A 22,190-nucleotide genomic window follows, 5' to 3' on the forward strand; every position below is an offset into this window, starting at 1 on the left:
ATCTGTTTATTCTTAATGTGTTTTAATGTCAGCGGTATCGAATACCAATTGATATACAAATGAGTTATAAATATTTAAGAAACAAACCACAACATCTGACAAATCAGGCCACCCTCAGTGACACAAACGCTGAAGTTTGATTATTTTTTTATTATTATTATTATTATTATTATTATTATTATTATTATTATTATTATTATTATTATGATAATGTCTATTCTTTAGGATTGTTGCTGAATCCCTGTGGGGAGGATTAGCAAGTCGGAAGTGGAGCTACTGTAAACATGTGCTGGTTTCTGCTCTTCAGTAAACACATTTCATTTGGCCTTGTCGCTCTGTCAGTGAGTGAGTGAGTGAGTGGGTAATTAGCAAGCAGTGCTTAGCATGTTAATTAGCTCCAAATTGTGTTCATGTCCTTAAAGTTTACTCTGTTGTGAAGAACAACAAACATGCAGCAAAAAAACTATCTAATCTATCTATCTAAACTATCTAAAAAATCTATAATTTGATTCAGTAATAGTGACATTTTATTTTTTACAATAAATGTTATTTACGTTTCAAATGAAATTCTGTAGAAATTAAATTTATTAATTTATTAATATTTAAACATTTCCTATTCATTTGTTTGGTAGTTTTACATTTATTTTATCTTATTTATGTGTGTATATCTTTATTATTATTATTATTATTATTATTATTATTATTATTATTATTATTATTATTATTCAATCATGTCAGTTTGTTGTTTTGTTTCTATTCTGCATTTGTTTATTATTTATGTTTGATGTTTGTTTATATTCGATCTTTGCTTGTTTGTTTTTCTGTGACAAAACACATCAAACAAAATGATGTACTCATTGCATAATTTTTATTTCATTATTTCGTTAGTCATTTATTTATTTGTTTGTTTATTTATTTGTTTGTTTGTTTCAAAAACACACTTTTGCATTTTTGCTCTCAAACGAAATTCATATTGAGGACTGAGATGAGCTACTCATACATGTTTTAAATATTTTAAATTATATTATTAAAATTAAATTAAATACAAATAGTTATATATATTATAATATTATATATATATATATATATATATATATATATATATATATATATATATGTTAAGTAAAATGTATTGTTATTGTTTGTTTTTGTTTATTTGTCGATTTGTTTGTTTTTGTTTGTTTTGAGGCAAACCACACCTTTATATTTTTGAACAAAATTCACACACACACACACACACACACACACAGAGAGAGAGAGAGAGAAACTCCACACAACTTTTAAGTGATCCAAACTTTAATAAACTAAATCAGGAGAAGGATGTGACGACGCAGATTTTTAATGTAAAAACTGGCAGCCATCACCCAGAATGCTGTGTAAAAAGTCACGTCACCTATGACTTTACATATTTGGAACACATACAGAGATAGTTCGGAATATATTCATATATGTAATTTGCATTTGCAGTTTTTTTTTCTTTGTTCGTTTGTTTTTTCTTTTGTTGTTGTTGTTGTGTTTTAATCTAGACCAGCCAGATACAATACCGATGACGATCATACAGTCATTTCTCTGATTTCCATCATGACGAAGTCCATCCTGGCTGAAAGAGTCCACGGCAATTCCCAGGCTCAGTTTCTTTTTCCTCCTTTTCTAATGAATGCGATCGGTATTTGTATGAATTATTAATATTATTTTCTTTTTTCTTTTTTTTAATTGATCTGCGTCATACAGACTGGTCCGATGCATGTCCGAAGTTCTGTATCTCGTGTCTTCTGTGCATTCAGTCGTCTAAAATGATCGGACACACGTGAGCGCAGTGACTCTGGACTCTCACGTTTAGATGCCGATCGTTCGTCATTGTGATCGTCGCCGTTCGTTAATGGAGTATTACAAAGAAAACAGAGCAGTCACGTATCCACCAAGCTCTCACCGTGGCATCACGTAGAAAAATAACCATTAAACAAAAGGATGGATGTCGTGGATGTAGAGTGGATGGACACATAGCAGCACATCTTCCATTGGTACACGTTCAGGAATAAGGCACCGCTGCATTATGGGAAAGGGTGTGGCGACCGTTTCTTTCTTCTTCTTTTTTAATCACCATCTCTCTGTCTGTGTCTCTCTCTCTTTCTGTGTCTGAAGCAGAACGGAGCCAGACTGTGCTTTCAAATAAAACACTGAACATGGACAACACATGACACATGAAGAAAAAAAAAACTGTGTGTGTGTATGTGTTTGTGTGTGTGTATCAGGATCCCAAAATCTGAAACTTTATTTCCATCAGTTATCGTATAATGTTTAAATTGGCCTATTCAAATTATTTTCATAGTGAAATCCTAACAGTATTATGTTACCTAATTTAATACACTTTTTTGATTGCTTCTAGAGCAACACCTGCATCCACCTTCATCCATGTTGCATCTGAGCTCTGGATTTTAACATCATTGTACTCTGCTACGAGTTATTGCTCAAAGATCTTTTTTGTTTGTCCCCCGAAAAATGGCAGATAAAACCCCCAAAATATACCAATCTGAAATGATTCCCATATTAACTCTCTGAATTATCTCAAAAAGTAACTCGCCCACTGGAAACCCCACCCCCTTTCTTACTCGCAGCACTGACACAGCGTCCTCACTTTTCGGCACGGGGGAATAGAAAATGTTTTGAGTTCATTAATATGAAATCAAATCAATCGACGTATGACTTTGTTAACATTAGACACGTTTAAAGATAACATCAGTTAGCTAGATTCGTAAGTCAAGCACCAATAGCTTCATCTGAAATAGAAAAAATGACAAAATATTTGACCTCCAACAAAATGTCAACTCTAACATTTCACAACAATTAGCAAGTAAGATTTATATTTGTGCTTCTTGAATTTTAAGCAGATGATGTGGAAACATTTCCCGGTTTCTCAGAAGGATCTAACACTTTACTGTCATTTTACTGTCAACATTTTACTGTCTTTTTTGTTTTCATCAACCACTTGAAGGTTGGCAGGTCTGTTTCATGTCTGTTTCATCATGCATACCCCTGTCTCCTCCCACTCCTGAGCCACTTGCAAATCCCCCCCAGATGCACCAATCCCAATCCAGAACAACTCAGAAATTAGCTGATATAAAACAAACAAACAAAAAACGTGCTGTGAATATTCACCAAATGCCTGCTGTAGCATCCAAGAAACTGACTGAAGCATTAGAAATAAACAGGCGAGGCAAAATTAATGTTCAGCAAAGATTAACTTAGCGGTGGCATTTGTTTTTCCCTCAAATGTGAAAGAGATCCTGAACTGGTCAGTAAGACTCTTTGCTAAAAGCTGCAAGTGTTTGATCAGCATTAGTGTTTCCACCATCTTAAGCCTGTTTTTGAAGGTCACTATGACCCTAGGAAATGGTGAGGCATTATATAGATGCATTTTTTATGCAACAATGTCCTTTTAGAATTGCCACTTTTGTTGAAGATTTGTGGTCAAATTTATAGTTTTTTTTTTCTTTTTTCATTCTTTAGCTAGCTTGTGTGGATATCATGCTGAAACCATGGCAACTGGCAGTGAAGCAAACGAGATAGCATTGTAAAAGGATTTGATTGACATGAGTTGAAAAATGTGTCTGAAGGGGATTTTCAAGTAGCTCAGGCATAATGTCACAAATGACATGAAACTGAACTGGTGTTGCACAACTGTTATAGTGGGAGGTGTGTAGTGGGACTGGGATCCTGCAAAACCCAAAAAAGAAGTCACAGCAGACAGCAGTCAGTTATGAACATAGTCACATTTCCTAATATGAGAGTGTTTACAATGCAAGACAGATTTACTGATTTCATTAACCCATGATCAGTAACTGCTCTTTCCTGGTCAAGGTCACAGAATTTATCAGAAAATTGTGGGAGCAGGTGGGATTGATCAAGGGTGTCTGCAGGAATGGTCAAAAATGGGAGTATAAAAAGTAGCCCCACAATCCCCTCCAGTCTTAGTCTAGTCTGGGATTATATAAGTGAATCAGTGAACACTAATAAACAATATTAGTGATCTTGTTAGAGAAATTGGTGGAATTGAATTGACCTGGGATAACTGATGAAATAAAGACAGTTGCATTTGGTGAACTGGGAGTTTGGGACCCCACTGTGTACGTGTTTGTTCACACTGTGCTCTCGAGCATCCACTCAGTGCTGCTGCTGAACGTGATGCGGCGTTCAGTCGGAGGCGAGACATCGAGCTGGGAGCTGGATTTGTGGCGGCGGGCACGGGCTCGTCTCGGGTAGCTGTGGCTCTGGAAGAGCGTGTAGTCCCCATCAAATGAGAAGCGGTGCCTCGCCCTCGCCAGCTCACCAGGCAGCAACCCAATGGCCACTGGCGTCCGCTTCCTGTCCCTGTCACTTGTACTGGTGCCCATGGGGCAAAGCGACATGGTGGAGCCTGTCAGGCTGCTGTCTGTCTGGTTATCATCTGAAGGCGGGGCTCCTAAACTTGCCCTGCGGGATGGTGGGATGGGTGGAGCAGGTACCAGAGCCAAAGCCGCCACCTCTGGGTGAACAGGAGGTGTCAGTGCCTTCGCTTCCTCCTGAGTCTCATTCTCAAGGCTGAGCAGCGCAATAGCATGGCAATCTGTACCGACCGGAGACTCGCCCATATGCTCCTGTTTCTTTGATGTGGCACGACCCGAGTGGTGAACACTTCCAGACATTCCACCTTTGACTTTGGAGCCATCAGCCGTGCCATACGCCTTGTATCGGATCATCAGGATGACGATGAAGACGAGCACAGAGGCCACAATGACGCCGCCGATGATGATGATCATGGTGCCACCCAGGAACTGCGCTTGAGCAAACTGGCACTGTCCGGTCTCAGGCGCAGTGCGGAAATGGACACATCCCACCACGCGTGTGGCAGTGAGTGACGTGATGCCGTCATCATACACGGCAAGGACACACAACTCATACTCACGTCCTGCCGCCAGGTCATTGATCCTGAACGTCTTGCTCTCTGGGGGAATCATCCTAGAATGATGGAGGACAAGAGACAGAGTGAGAACAGAAAGTTGAATTAGAAATAAACTTGAATAAAATTGAATAACAATTCAATTCAATTTTTAAGCTTGAGTTTATTCTCTTCCCAGTGATTCATGGTTTTCTGAAACTGAGTACACATCAACCTCTATAGAAGGGTCTGAGGGAAGCCGGGGAGTGGTGTCACATGAAGAATTGGCAGCATGTCAGCACGAGTGATATTCTGATGAGGTCACAAGCTATAAAAGGAGGTCATGTATTACCTGCCAGAACAAAGGAGAATGTGGTATTGTTGCTAAAAGGAAAGGACATATGATGAGATGGTTTGTACAAAAATGAAAGTATAATGTTTAGGCCAGGGGCAGAGGCAGGGGCAGAGGAAGGGGCAGGGTTATCTCTCATTCTGGCTTGGGAGCAATCCTATGAATTTTGCACTGGAGGGGTATTACATGTCTGGCCTAATGTTAAACTGATGGGATACTAAGTATTCACCTCGGCCATGTGTGTGTGGAGTTTGCATGTTCTCCCCACAAGTCAGGGGTTTCCTCCAGGCACTTTGGTTTCCTCCCCTAAAGAGGCATGCACTTTAGGGAGAATGGCATCTCTGAATTGTCTGTAGTGTGTGAATGGGTGTGTAAATGTGTTTGTGTATGATTGTACCCTGCGATAGATTGGCTTCCTTTCCAGGTTATACCCTTCCTTGTGCCCTGAGTCTCATGGGATAAGCATGCAACCCAGTAGGATAAACGGTGTAGAGGATGGATGGATGGGTGGATGGATAGATGGATACTCAGAATTACACTGAGGCAGATACCATCCTGCTACAAAATCAGACATATTTTCAGTTCAGGTCTGTTATACTGTTTATAATCATAATTGTCACTAGGACATGAATCAGAAAGACACCTACAATAAGATGCCAGTCCATAACAGACCCTCGCTCACATCTAGTGGCACTGGATGGCCAATTCACCTTTCAAAGGGGTGTGAGAAAACTGGACACAAGGAAGCATTCGTAACTCTGCACTGGCAGAAAGCTGAGCTCAGGATCGAACAGAGATGGCAATATAATGTGCTGTTCATAAGCTAGAATCTTAAAATAGGAATCATATTTGTCTTGTTGCCAACACGTTAACACAAGCTCCATGCAAATAAAAGCTGCATTAGTTTTCGACTCTATGTAGGCTGCTTATATGCTGCAATGTCCTCCTACATGGTTTGGCATTACTTCGAGTCAGTAAGACCTCTCCTACACAGTCTCGGCCACACATTTCCCATACGCTTTTGCACCTTTGAAACTGGCTGAACTTTCTTATCAAGGGTTCTTCTTTAACAGCGAGAGCATTTTTCGTCGAAGTAAATTGCTATCTAATAGCACGACCCCATTTCAAGATGAAAAAGATGGTGCAGATCCTCTCTTTTAACTGGACTTAAGTGCAGAATCTAAATTACACATGACATTTAACACGTCTTGTGAGAAGGCATCATGACACACATCCAGTCAAGTGTGCCAATGTAAGCAAATTATACCCCATTTTCATTTTCATCTTCATCAAAAGCACCCTGCGTTTGCATTTGCTTTATTAAAGTCCTCCTACAGGGAGACTCTCAATAAATGAGTTTTTTTCACATTCACACATCAGCTAACACTTCACAACTGCCAATATTGAGATGCTAGTGATTAACACACTTGTACATGAATTTCTGGCATTTCCACCCACACACTCTCTCTCCCAGCTTCCCAGTTCTCAGACATTTGGGCAAATTGTAAAAAAGACTGTATCACTGCATTCTTCTTAGCTTGAAGAGAGAAACACAGGACATTTCATTTAATGAAAAGCTACACATTTAGCATCTTTTTTTAAATCTTCCATATGCTTCCATTCCAGAGAGTCAATCCATTTTAGCACTTGTTTTTAACAGGACACACATGAGCAATCAAGGATGTAAGATGTATTGTGTGATCACGAGGATGTGCAGCAAACTTCATCCATCATGGTAATGTTTATGACACATCAATTTATCATTTCATGCTCCTTTACTTGTAAAACTAGTTTTGGAAATTTAATACATGATGCCATAGACCTCTCCTTTTACACATTAAAGTAAGGGCACAACAGGTACAAATAACAATTGTAGTCATTTTTCATGTCTTTGGATGAACTGCATCTAAACTGTAGTAATAAAAAGATGACATGAAACTCAACAGAAATGTGTTATTTAACAGACTTTGTTTTTGTCCTTGTTATATGAAAAAATATTTTGAAGAATGTTTCGAGCTCCACTCCTAACCAGAAGCGATTTGTTGGATTTATGTTTGATTTCACATAGAATAAATGCCATTAAGATATAACTGCGCATGGTATTTTCTTGATCAAACAATAAGGAAGTCATTAAAAACATTTTCAATAAAAAATGTATTAATCAGAAAATTTATTAAAAAAACATTACATGATAAAGTTACAATACAAAACAATAATAATAATAATAATAATAATAATAATATCAGCATTCAGCTGGCACAGTTCATTATATTTAATATCTGTTTTTGTGTTGTTTTCTTGCTTAAACAATGAAAAAAAATGTTCTTAAAAATTTTTTTTCCTGAAAAATTTCTCTTATTATGCATGCAAATTGATGCATGTTTGAAAAGAAAAAAATATATATATTTATATATACTACCAGTCAAAAGTTTGGACACACCTTCTAATTCCATGGTCTTTCCTGATGTTTATTTCTTTCTACATTGTAAAACAATGCTGAAATACGCAATAATGTCCTTTGAACAGTTGATATTGAGATATGTCTGCTACTGATGCTCTGTAAAGCCTTCATAATGGCTCTAATCTGAGGTGCTGTTAATTGGAGATTTCTGAGGCTGGTAACTCTAAATGAATTTGCATTAGTTTTTGGTATTAAATTATGTTTTATTCACTTGTAATTTCTTTTCATAATTATAGATATTTACTTTATTTGCAATATTTACTTAACACTTTAAATTCTACAAGATAAACATTAATTTGGTTTTTCAGATTTATTTCTTTTTTTATATTTGTATTTTTCATATTTATTAAGACATAACAGCATGTTTTCATTAATTAAATCTGCCTTGTTTATGAAACCTGTTTATATAAATTGGTTTCTTCAAAAACTAAGGTTTGCCAATAAAATGGCCTTTTAAAATGCTCAGTTTACATTGGCTTATTCCTCTCTGCTATTTTCTCTGTTTTTATTTATTTATTAAAATTTCTTTACTTCTCTATTTCTATTTTACAAAAGCTGTGCTATGCTTCTGTGCCACAAAGCCATTTTTGCGTAAAAATTGCTCCAATACACCAGAGACACTTTACTGGTTTCACAGCTTTTCCTTTTATTTCATTTTTATCCTTGAAACACACCTTTGTATATGACATTTCAGCACAATTGATGTCATTTGCTCTTAACTTCAGTATTTAATCGTGACATATTGTCTGATTTGTGTGTGATCTAAGGTTACTCTGAGTAGCTAATGAACCCGAAAATTAGTGATTAATAGATGGATGGCTTTTGCAAATTGATTTTTCTTCTAAAAATATTCCAAAGCCATGTATTTCTTTCTTTCTAACTATGCATTTTGATGATCAAAAACATTTTAGACATCCTTTACAGCTAGTAAACCATATAAACATCCCCACAGTTTATAGAAAGGTCCAACGCAAGTCTCCTTTGCTCTATACTCTTGTTTTGTATTTAATAAAATACCTAAGAAAAAACAAGGCCTGGACTTGCATGCTATGACTTTGTAATGGGTGCTGTAGAATCTGTATTTGTATGTGTTTAGAAAATACTATGTGTTTAATTCCAAATAATTTGCTATACCTTATTCCTAGTTAACTGAATTATTCAGGAAATCCTACCACATGGTGATGATAAGAACATACCTAAGGTCTGTACATGAAGTATCTTTACATTGGCAGTAATTGACTTGTACTACCACACTCAAATGATTACAAGTATCAGAAATCAGTAATCACTTTTCCTTACCTGTAGACCAGAGTGTCATCCATAGTACTGTTATACTGGATCTGGTACATCCTTATTCCAGGAATATGTCGCTCCGAAGGCCAGTGAATCATGGCTGAGTTGGAGGTCAGCTCATCCACCACCACCCTCTTGTCCTGGTGCTTGGTGTCATTGTTGCCAGATTTGGTAGAGGTGGTGATGTCAGACAAGCCAGGGTCAGCCTCCTTCATGTGACTTGTGTTGTTGACGAACAACGGCAGTGGGATCATGTTTATCTCTACGGCTGCTGTGGCAATTCCGGCAGCATTTGAGGCAACACAGTTGAACGCCCCGCTGTCTTTCAGGGTTGTAATCAGGATGTCCAGAGTACCGTTATCATACAGGATGGTACGTGAGTTATTGTGCACCAGCTTTCCATCGGGAAAGCGCCAGTGAATTGTAGGTTCTGGATCACCCATGGCCTTACACTTGAGTGTGACACCTTGGCCTTCCATGACATACGGCTTAGTGACGTGGTGCTTGATAATGAGTGGGGGTTCACAGATAAACTCTTCCTCCTGAATGGACCAGAAGTACTTGTCCATAAGATGCTCAGGTGAGGCACAAGTTTCCAGGTCATCCTTTCGGGTGAGCCTGCGCAACCACAACAGCTCGCAGTTACAGTGGAGCGGGTTCCCACCAAAACTCACTGTCAGTTTAGAGGAACTAGAGCTACCCTTAGGATCAGACAGCACTTGAGCATGCTGGAAGAGGGAGTCTGGAGGCAGCTTCTGCAAACGGTTGGACGTCATGTCCAATCGGACCAGTTTGGTGAGTAGCGTAAAAGTTCCAGCTCCTATGTGATCAATAAGATTGTGATCCAAAGTTAGTGTGTTGATGTTGGTCATCCTGGCTATAGCCTCCCATGGCAACGTCCTCAGGTTGTTGTAAGACAAATCCAAATCCTCAATAGTGGATACAAACTCATCAAATGAGGAAGGGTCAATATGGTGAATCTGGTTGTTCCCGAGGATGAGATGTCGAAGGTTGACCAAACCTTTCAGCTGATCATTCTTTATGTCGGTCAGTCTGTTGCCATCCATGTGAAGCGCCCTTAATGCTTTGAGTCCAACAAAGGCATGAGGTGCAATCTGGCTTATGGTATTGCGGGACAGTGTCAGGTGCACCAGGCTTGTCATGTTTAAAAAGTCCTTCCTACGGACAGCCGTGATGAAGTTGTCCGTGAGCCTCAACTCTACGGTCTTGCGGTCAATAGTGTGTGGGACAAACAGGAGTCCAGTCTTGGCACAAAGCAAGGTCAGGGTGGGTGAGATGGTCTGGCAGATACATCGGCCTGGGCACTGCTGTCCTCGCACCAGAACCCCCAACAGCATCATGCAAAAAATGAAACGCTCCATGATTTATCAGCTTCCTCGTCCTGTATATCACACAAAAAAAGACACAAACAAAGACATCCATCAGTACAGGTGCACCCTGCAACACTCCTGAGAGAAAGCATATGTGGGAAGTGGACCATAACAGTTAAGAAGTTAAGTAAGTTGTTTCTGTGTTCCAATGTTGATGTTACCAATTTAAGAGAATTAAATAGCATATCTCCTAAATGCTGATTGAATCATGGTTGTTTTTTTTTTCTCCCAGAACAGAAGGTGTTCTACAAACATGAACTCCAACCCCCAGCTCCACACACCACCTGCACATTTACTGTCTTTAAAGTTCTATTCACACACACCTGTTGCTCATTACACATACACACATCACTGTTCAAAAGCAGACACTTAAAATAGAAACTTTGCAAACTACTGCTCAGCATGTCTTACCACAACTCACCAAACTTTTTATTTGTGTATGGATATCCTGTTTTTTTTTGACATTGTTTTGCTCTCTAGTTTGCTGATTGACTGCCTGATTTTGACCCTGAATTGGTCTCGTGATGTTATTTGGATTAATAAACTATTGAAGTTGCACTTGCATCCTATCTCAAACTCATCTATTTGACTCATCAAAAGACGTCTATTGTTGTGTATTTTAGCAAACAAACAGGATTCCTGATTTCTGAAGTTCACCTGCTATAAAACATGTCACAACATGACAATAGGTGACATCTTAATTACATCCACCTTTATTGTGTTTTACTCTTGATTAGTGTTTATTATTTAAGTTATTCTCTGTTTAGTTGTTAAGCTTTTATTGCTTTGTGGCCTGTTGCGTGGTGCATTTCTGAAGATACTGTGTTGTTCTATTCACATTTATGGTAATAAAAGAAATTAGTTCTTCTTCTGACATACATTAAAGCAGCTATAAAGTCAATCCCTTACTAGCCTCTCATTTCTCTTTTTAATTTGATCAGAAAAAGACAAAACAAACCATTAAATCACAGCTTGTATTGTTGCTAAGAAACCACAAAGTGTCAACACCTCTTTCCTGATGATGTCAGAAAAGTTCCAGCTTTACTTCTGACTGTTTTCAATCCATTTATTATTAGCAGACCACCTCCCATTTTCCAAGTACCTGTAAATGAGCCATTACTATAGAAATGATAATATACTGTGTGTAACAAGTGTGTTAATATAAACCTGTGCTACTGTCCGAAAATTTATCAGCATCAGAAACAACACCAGAAAAGAGAAAAGAAGTTTGCCAAATAAAAACCTCGACGACTTCTTAAGAAATAAATCCCAACTCAGCAGTAAAGAAAGCAAGCACACACACACTTCACACACTTTATAGCCGTCTTGAGACATATACAACTCTTATTCTTACCCAGGTGTCACTGATGCCCCAATTAAAGGACAAACCTGGTGCTTAAACTTGACAGGAAGGAAGGGATAAAGTATTAATGTCACCCAAAAATGACTTCTACCTCAACAAGAAGATTCCAAAGGGAACACAGTCATCTTCCAAAAAGTTCTATAGGATTTTAGAGTAAATGGTGCAGTGAAGTTTCAGTTGGAGTTGAATCTTAATTGTATGACAGATTGTAGCAGTGTAGGGACATCCTACAAGGGACCTGAACTCAGATTGGGACACGGTTTTGATACGACTCATGTGACGCTCTCTCTATCTGATCCCCAGTCAGCCGAATCGATTTCTCTACACCGGCAGGAAGATCGAAAAAAAAAAAAATTAATGAATTTCTCGGGTGTAATAACCAAGATCCTAAACCTCTATCTTTTCTTATTTTTTTTCCGAGACAGAGCTTCTCAGACCCTGCTGGTGATGAAGGTACACATTCTGGCCGAATACTGATCACTCATTTCCTATGGCTGTGCTTTAGGCAAAGCTCAAAGTCATAATGCGGGAAGATTGAACAGATCGATGGTTAAATTGATGACAGCAGATTGCATATTACAAAAGTGCAAGATAATCACATGCATTTATGAATAATCGCATCTGAATCTGAATTCATGTAAACAAATGAGACATCAATGTAGAACTGTATATGAAAATTAACTAATGATGAGTGTGTAGCATCTGGTGATAATTGCATAAAATATTATTGCAATCATGTGGAGATAAATTAATTATGTGCAAAAAATCAGTTGGAAAATGAATCAGAAAAAAATTTGAATATAGTTTTGAATATGAATGAATCTTATAAAATTTGAAAAAAAAATGTAAAAAGTAAATTAAAAGAAATTGAAGTGGGAAAATCACATATATAAATAGCTGAATAATGTGTGTCAGAGTTTTTCTCACTTTCGTGTTGTGAATTTTTGTTGTAATGACATTGTCGTGTGCGGTTTTGTTTTGACTTGGGTTTTTTTGTTTTGATCATTGGCTGTTTTCAATCTGCTTTTTAATAAGTGTGTATTTACACTTTATGTACTTCATGCATAAGTATTGTTCAGTGTTTTGCTGCTTGAATTGAGTGTTTTTGTTCTGTATGCATTATGGCTCTATATTATGGTTCTGTTACTTGCTGATGCACTGACCTTTGCCTGTTTCCTGTTCTGATTTTGAAATAAATTTTGGATTTGTCTGCCTGCACTTTAACTAAAACGCTTTCAATACACCTGCATCCATCTTCACCTACATTACATGTCAAATCAAGTGAAAACAAATCACTCAACGTGTGAAAATCATGTGACAAGAAATAAATCATGTATAAAAATCGATTTGATTCCGACCTCCACTTTGTGTATGTACAGTTCGCATGTTTTCCTTGTACTTTCAGGGGTTACCTCCAGGTTCTCCGGTTTCCTCCCCCAGTCCAAAGACATGCGTTGATGGCTGATTAGCAAGGATGTCCCCTAAGTCCCCTAGGATATGCTTTAGAGTACCCTTTGCAGGATAATTGGTATAGAAAATAGATGGAAGTATAAAAATCATGAAAAATTTATACACAGTAAAAAAAAAACGTGTGAAATTTATTTATTTTTTAAATATTTTTTTATTTTAAAAAATCACACTGGAACATGAAAAAAAAAGTAGTAAAATTAAGGGGGAAAACACATAACTTTAACTTTAAATTTTTGGGAAAAAAAACACATGGAATAAAATAAAAAACAAACACATGCTCTACATGAGAAAATTGTGTGACCCTTAACATGTCAAAAAAAAAAAAAAACAAGTGATATTGAAATTGACTTTTCTGTAAGGCAAAGATAAGGCAAGTAACCTAAAGCGAAGTGTAACAAGATCCACCACAATGCTGTGCTAATTTGTCGCTTTATTTCACCTGAAATACATTTCTGGAAGTGACACATGGCTGATAAGCGACAGAGACAAGCATCGTTATCTATTCAAGTCACCAAATTGTAGCGCAATAACGACAAGCTGCTTAAGCAGCGATATTTAAATACATGGTGAGTAAAGAAGCGACAGCCCATCAAGTCCCCTCAATGTGATTTGCAGAATTGTTACCACACCGATACAATAAAATCCATAAATACAGCAAGCGATAAAGAAAGAACTGTCACTTTTCTTGATGTTACAGCGCAAATGAGAGCAGATCCCTGTGAGGAGTTATCTCAGATACAGCTCAATCCTTCTTCTGCTTGGCTGAATCAAGAGAAAGGTGTGAGGATCATAAAAAAAAAACAAAAAAAACATCACAATGGGTAAATCTGAGAGATCTGAGAAATGCATATTTTTATGCAAATGACTGCAGTGAAGTCATTAAGTTATGACATATTGTGATGGCAGAGGCGAGTTTTGTTGGGAGAATTTATTACCACACATTTATTACCGAAGCCTCGCATGTTAGAAAAAGTAAATAAGGAAATAATGAGCACAAAGCCTATTGTGTAGCAGTTTCATAAACGAATCAAAATTCATTCGGTCTCAGTATAACCTCTACGAAATGCTTCTTTTAGCTTCGATGTCCTTGAAAATAACCACTCTCTGTGTGCCGCGGTCTCTCGAGACTAAAAGGTAGTGAAATAAGGAGGGAGTTCACACCTCATGAATCCGCACAGTGATCCATTCAGATATAGTGCCCTCGCTCTTTCATTTTAACCCCCAGGAGAGAACGTGACAATAAAGACAGCGGGTCTTTATACAGGAACCGGTATTCAATAATAGCTCTGTCACGCTCCTTTTCTCCTGATTGAAAGGTGAGAATGGGAGATAAAAAAAGCTGTGAACATTTTGAGATCAAACAAGAGAGAGAGAGAAGTGTTTATATATAGTGCATACGGAACTGAACAGGATGTAAAGATTATTACAATTATTTACAAAATGTGTGATTGACAGAATGGTGAATAATTACTAATGTGTATTTCTAAGAAATGACATCAGGTGGAGATGATAGGGTTTCAGGAAAGGAGACGTGTGGCATCTGTGCCAGTTAATCACACTGAAGGATGTGTCAGTTCCAGTGTAGTTTCAAGGAAAGAAAGTGTTACAAGTTTAACAGAGTTCTAGAGTAATAGTTGTGGCTTATATGATAGTGTTGTATTCTGAAGGAGGGGTGACCTTTTTTATCGGAAAGGAGGTGTGGCCACAGTGACTGAGTACTAGGAAAGGAGGTGTGGCCTCTGTGACTGAGTACTAGGAAAGGAGGTGTGGCCTCTGTGACTGAGTACTAGGAAAGGAGGTGTGGCATCTTAGACATGGTTATAGGGAAATTATCATGACCTATGCAATTATGTATTAGGAAAGATGGTGCGGCCACTGTAATTGAGAACTAGGAACAGAGGCATGGTTTCTGTGGCTGAGTACTAGAACAAAAGGCATGTCTTTTGAGACTTGGTTATAGGGAAGCAGGTGTGGTCTCTGTGACTGTCAGTCTTACTGTAGTAGGCGTGGCTTTTTTCAAATTAAATTGACTAGTTTGCATAATGCTGAAACATGTCGCCTTCAGTAACAGTTCTAAATCTTATTTTATCTGTATACATCAATGATCAGAAATGCACATCATATTCTCTTAAAAGGATAAGCCCTGACAAAAAGGATGATTTTTTTTTTACCAGTCTGTGTGGGGAGCTGCTTTACACTCAAGATGCACCTGTTTAATTGCAAGCATTGGTCATTTATCAGCAAAACTGATAACTGTTTTATTTATTTATTTTTTTTAGAATGCTGGACTGTTCTCATTAACACATTCCTCTGTAGGCTTAATTCATTTTAGCACAAATGTCAAAAAATAACAAATCTGTTTCCACACAAGCACATGTGTACAAGTCAGACATTTACCATCGGGATCATGCTGCCAATGTTTGTAAAATGTCACGCTCTTCGTCAATAATAACACGCTATCAGCTCCGTTTAGGTTCGATAATGTCCCAGAGTGCTAACTAGGACACAAAAATGGCTTGTCTGAAACTGCTGGAATGCTTCCTTGAGGGTTTTTACTATTGATTTTCCTACATCACAGGACAAAAATAAATAAAATAAATAAAATAATCAGCCGAATGGAGAACTTTGTTGCCAAGGCAACTCCGTGGGAGAATGTGGGTCCTTGAATCACATTAAGATGCTGTTAAGCTGCCAGAGAAATGGAGGTCTCAATCTTGATGGAGATGAGGTAGGCACTGAATATTTACAAGTGCTTTAACCAGGCTTTTAAATATCACTAAAAGCTAAAGCAGCACCTGCACATGCACACATCCATTATATTCACCATCTGTTTCACAGATCACACCAAAGGTCACAGATTTGCTGCCAAGACGACGGTTTCCATGCTCATCAGTTGAAGTGTCTAGTTCTCTATTACAAGGAGATTGCATCACTGAAAATGGCCACAAGCTGCCTACAGCTGGACCGATTGGCCGTCTGATGCCCCGCTGGCTGGCGTGCTGCCTGTCCGGGCAGTGAGCATTAGCATCAATCACAGAAAGCGTGTGACTGCATGAATTTTTAAAACTGCACATCATTAATAAAAGCTGAACATGCTGTCATAATGTCTGAGCATTACAGATGCTCATGCATAATGGTGGATTAAAATATAAAAGGAGAGAGTATGAATAATGAGTACTACCACTAATAATGCAGCTTCATTCATATTTCATACTGAAATAAAAAATGAGACTCTAATTGCTTTTGTGTACACACCAAACTGGAGTGCAAGGTTTCAAAAAATACTCCAGTTTTATTGGTTAGAGTGGACTTGTGGGAGGGTGAACTGAGATCTAGTTTCAGCAGAATTCTGGTGGAGGGAATGCAGTATTATTAGTTACAACATTACTGGTACAGGAGCTGCATTACAGGAGCAGTGTGATTCATTAAAACCTTCACCAGTTATGAATATTATAATAAATGCTGGAACTGACACACAAAGAGGCCATGCCACTTTGACTATGAGTGATAGGTTACATCTCCTTCTCTGGGACTGACAGAGACGGAGATCATGCCTGCTTCACTGGGACATACAATGAGTTAGGTCAAGCCTCCTTCACTTGGACTGACAAAGATTTGTCTCTATACTGAGACAATGGTCATGTCTCTATACTGGGACTGACAGAGACTTAGGTCTTGTCTCCCTCACTGGGACTGAAAGAGTTGTAGGTCATGCCCCTTTACTTGGACTGACAAAGACTTAGGTCATGGCTCCTTCACTAACTGACACAGATGTAGGTTTTGCCTCCCTCACTGGGACTGACAGAGACACAAGTCATGCCTACCTCACTGGGACTGCCAGAGACTCTGGTCCAGTCTCCCTCACTGGGAATAAAAGAGACATACGTCATGCCTCCTTCACTGTCTGACAGAGATGTTGGTCCTGCCTCCCTTACTGGAACTTACAAAGACGTAGGTCATGCTTCCCTCACTGGGACTGACAAACACTTAGGCTCTGCCTCCCTCACTGGGACTGACAGAGGTACAGGTCATGCCTCTCACACTGGGACTGACAGAGACTTAGGTGCTGTCTCCCTCACTGGGACAGACGAACACTTAGGTCATGCCCCTTCACTGGGACTGACAGAAACTTAGGTCTTGTCTCCCTCACTGGGACTGAAAGAGTCGTAGGTCATGCCCCTTTACTTGGACTGACAAAGACTTAGGTCATGGCTCCTTCACTAACTAGCAGAGATGTAAGTTTTGCCTCCCTCAGTGGGAATGACAGAAACACAAGTCATGCCTACCTCCCTGGGACTGACAAAGACTTAGGCCATGCCTCCTTCACTGACTGACAGAGATGTTGGTCCTGCCTCCCTTACTGGAACTGACAAAGACGTAGGTCATGCTTCCTTCACTGGGACTGACAAACACTTAGGCCCTGCCTCCCTCACTGGGACTGACAGAGACACAGGTCATGCCTCCTTCACTGGGACTGACAGAGACTTAGGTCCTGTCTCCCTCACTGGGACTAAAAGAGACATAGGTCATGCCTCCCTTGCTGGCACTGACAAAGACTTAGGCCAAGCCTGACTGACAGAGATGTTGGTCCTGCCTCCCTTACTGGAACTGACAAAGAAGGGCCATGCCTCCTACACTGGAACTGACAAACACTTAGGTCCTGCCTCCTACACTGGGACTGACAAACATTTAGGCCTTACCTCTCTCACTGGGACTGACACAGACATAGGTCATGCCCTTCACTGGGACTGACAGAGACTTAGGTCATTCCCTTCACTGGGACTGACAGACACTTAGGTCTTGCCTCCCTCACTAGCACATGCCTTGTTCACTGGTACATTGGCCACACTTCTTTTAAAGATCATGTCTCCTCACTGTGACTAGTAGTTATTAAAACAATTATTTTCATAATATGTTCGTGTGTGTGATGTCACAGCCGCCTGCTATTTGTCTCACTATTCTTCTGCACAATAGCTTTGGCAACCTTTCTTCTTTATTATTCTTTGAAAGAATAAATAGCAATTATACACTGAAAAGGCAGTGAACTCCACACGACCTTGCCGATTCAAAGCCCCCGAGCTTTTGAACAATTATTGACTGACCAGGTATTTGTCTGTCATTTTTCAGAAAGATCGACGGTCGCACAACTAAGCTAAAGGCCTCCCAAAGGTCATGAAATGCTGACTTACTGCCTAGTCTGTCCTTTTAATAACAACCATTTTTCTTTTTCTTTCAATTAAACAACAAAGGAAAAATAACACTGCCAGTGCACCCAGTGATTCAGCTCTTTTCTCTCTCGCTTTGATGGCTCTGTTCTCGTGAACAGACTTCCTGTGAATTTTAGCAAACCATTTTTAAAATCAGACCTTATGTGGTGCTGTTTATTAGTCACAGACCATTACGGGTAGTAAATCAAAGCTATGAATCATGGGGGTCACAATGGTGAGTGGGATAAGAATGTCACATTTTAGAAGCACTGCCCAAAATGCGAAAATGTCATCCACAAATCTGAATGACCAAAATTACCGAACAGCGCCACATCATGTTCTCTGGCAGCCAGGCCTAATTATTCCCAAGCAGGCCAAAATTAGAGACGTGTGTGAGAGAGGGCGTGAGAGAAAGAAAAGAGGGAGAACAAACTGTGTTTCCTTTCATGGCTCCTTTAATTAGCATAAAAATCAATTCGACACAGAGGCCTTTCTCTCACGCCTGGATGAATCCATATTTAGCTGCCATGAGACAGAAGGATGAGGGCTGGATTGAGAAAAAAAGAACAGGTTGTGAATCTTGGTTCAAGTACAAATAGAACATTTTAGCTTGAATTTATTATTAGCATAGGCATTTTATTTTATAAATTATTACTGGTTATATAAATGAGCTCATATTAATCTCATGCAAAATGCAAACACTGTTGTGTAAGAGCAACCCTGACCTCTTACTCCAGCCTTAACCATTACTAACTTCAAACAAGTTTGTTCAATTCATTATTCATCTTTAGTGTGAGCTTGATCCAGGTCAAGGATGTGGTGGCTCTGGAGGACATTGAGGCAAGAATACACACAATAACAAAAACAAAGCACCATTCATACCTCGAGAACTCACAGAGAAGTTGACCCAAGTACTGCCCTGATTTTGGGACATGGGAGAAAACAGGAGAACCCAGAGGAACTCCTAAAGGTACACGTGGAGACCTTGTAAAACTCCTCTACAGGCAGCAACCCAAGCTTAGGGTCAAACTTTGAGGCAGTTGTGCTACACTTTAAAGATCTGGTCAGATTCTCTGAACAAAGCCAGACACAACCACAACCTGAACAAAACTATCCCAAACAAAGGAACACCAACACTATCAGATTTTTCACTCTCAGATGATCTAACATGGAAACACGATGGCACATTGTGCTTGTGCCTAAAAAGAAATGCGAAATCAGTAGCAGTTCTCTTCTTAAGCAGTAAAAATGATTACAAGCTCTTTTTGGAGAAGGTGGAACACCAACACTCAAAATCAGTTTCTCAAAACCATCAAATACGGAAACACGATTTTCGTGTCAAAAGAAAGGACTTTCTACTCAATCAGTCGCAATTCTCTCCTAAAGCAGTAAAAATGATTACAGGTTGTATTTGGTGGAGAAATACCAACACTGTCAGCTTCTCACAACCTTCAAATACGCAAACCTGATGAAACTTTCTGCGCTTTTGTGTAGAAAATAATACATTCTGTTCAATCTCTTGCACTTTCTTTTCTAAAGCAGGATTTCTCTAATGATTTGAAAGGTACACTATCTTTGACGGATATGTATTTGACAGAAACATCCAGAAAACCAGCCATATGCTGAGCCTCTAGGATGTCTTGAAATAGACTGTGGATTAAAAACAAACAAAAAAAATGTTCGTATTTACTTTTCTGTACTTGAAATCTGCTTCAGGCGAAGAAAGCAGCAGAAGTCGGAAAAAATTACTTGGCTTCTTTTTTTAGTTTTAAACCAATGCCCAGCAAGAGAAAAACATGTACTTCAGTGCAAAGGCATGCAGTGAGTGAGAATCACACTGGCCTAAAGCTAAAATAAGCCTGATCTTTAGGAAAATGTGCTTCTGAAGTGCTTAGACATCAGTGAGCCTTCGAACAAACAGGGAGAATAAGGCAGAAGCATCGTTATTTTCCTTTTTTTTATATTCACTGTGGCCTTTTTACATCGTTTTTGCTGTAAAATAGTTATTTATGTCATTTACAAAGTTAAATCCGGTATACCTAACATATACTAAAGTGCATTTTGGTTATTTCAAGGACCTGGGGGTTCAACACCCTTGAATGAAGCTCTGCTAATGGTGTACACATTTCAAAGCCAAAGCTACCTAATGGTACATCCTACAATAATGGACTCCAATGTTGCATAATAGATTTCTTTGTATAAACAATTGTTCGTGGTCAAATTGAACCACACTTGGCAATCTACTAATAGACCTGGCGATTTGCTCCACACTTGGCAATCTGCTAATAGACCTGCCAATTTGCTAACACATCCAAGGCTGTTGTCTAACACACACCTGCTTGTCTGCTAACACACCTTGCACTGTGCTATGACATTTGACATTGTGCTTACACGCTTGACAATCTGCCAAGACACTTGACGATGTCTTAATGCCCCTGGAGGTCTTCGAACACACCTGGTGACGGGCTGACACACCTGGCGATCTACCAATAAATGGAAAAATCTGCTAACAAACCTGGCAATGTGCTAAGAGAGCCACACACCTGGAAGAATGGTAACACACATGAAGCTAACGCATCTGAAAAACTGGTAACGTTGTTAAAACACTGCCAACACATCTCAAAAACTGGCAACAAAGATAAAGGGCTGCTGACACATCTGGAAAACACAAGAAGAGCTGCTGACACATCTGGAGGCTGGTAACACACATGAAGAGCTGCTGACACATCTGGAAGTCTGGTAACACATATGAAGGGCTGCTGACACATCTGAAAGACTGGTAACATAGATGAAAGGCTGGGAACACATCTGGAATAACAGATGAAGAGCTGCTAATGCATGTGGAAGACTTGTAACGCACCTGCAAGGCTGCTAACATATCTAGAAGACTTGTAACACACATAAAGAGCCACTAACACATCTAGAACACACATGAGGAGCTGCTGACAGATCTGGAAGACTGGTAACACACAGGAAGGGCTACTGACACATCAGGAAGACTGGTAACAGACACAAAGAGCTGCTGACACATCTGGAAGACTGGTAACACACAAAAAGAACTGCTGACACATCTGGAAAACTGGTAACACACAGGAAGGGCTATGGACACATCTGGAAGACTAGTAACACACACAAAGAGCTGCTGACACATCTGGAAGACTGGTAACATAAATGAAGGGCTGCTAACACATCTGAAAGCCTGGTAACACACACAAAGAGCTGCTGACACTTCTGGAAAACTGGTAATAAACACGAAGAGCTGCTGACACATCTGGAAGACTGGTAACACACATCCGCAAGATTTTATGGTAACATAGATGAAGGGTTGCTGACACACCTGGAACACACCTGAAGGGCTGCAAACACATCTGGAAGACTGGCAATACACACCTGACAATCTGATAAGACATCTGGTTCAATTCTAAAACTCTTTTTGATCTGCTAACATATCTGCTTAGAAACTACTTGATTTGCTAGCACATCTGCATCTGGTCTGGGTTTGCTAACACATAATATATCTTGTGAGCTGGCTATCATGGTTGCTCCTGGTGGTTTACTAACTGATTATTATTATTATTCTATTAGCTTTGAGTTGTTTTGAAATACCAAGATGAAATGGAGACTGAATTAAAAAAAAATTGAAAGAATTAATCACATTTGTGTCAATTACACATTTTAAAATATATGTATCTGGTGTAATATGTATCTGGTGTAATAAAACATGATGTATATCACTGG

The 22,190-nt window shown here is 39.1% G+C and overlaps 1 protein-coding gene across 1 annotated transcript in view; it reads right to left on the reverse strand.

Moving 5' to 3' along the window:
- Positions 1–1,307: 1,307 nt before the first annotated feature.
- The window catches only part of lrfn1 (leucine rich repeat and fibronectin type III domain containing 1), a 126,470-nt gene continuing 105,587 nt past the window's right edge, over positions 1,308–22,190 (reverse strand). The window contains exons 5-6 of the mRNA XM_058412903.1: positions 9,028–10,423; positions 1,308–4,995 (exon numbers count right to left, since the gene is read on the reverse strand). Of these exons, the coding sequence (XP_058268886.1) occupies positions 4,137–4,995; positions 9,028–10,403 (2,235 nt within the window). The 5' untranslated portion in view covers positions 10,404–10,423 and the 3' untranslated portion in view covers positions 1,308–4,136. The remainder of the gene's footprint in view (positions 4,996–9,027; positions 10,424–22,190) is intronic.

Source organism: Hemibagrus wyckioides, linkage group LG17 (genome assembly GCF_019097595.1).
Source record: "Hemibagrus wyckioides isolate EC202008001 linkage group LG17, SWU_Hwy_1.0, whole genome shotgun sequence".
Taxonomy (NCBI): Eukaryota; Metazoa; Chordata; class Actinopteri; order Siluriformes; family Bagridae; genus Hemibagrus; species Hemibagrus wyckioides.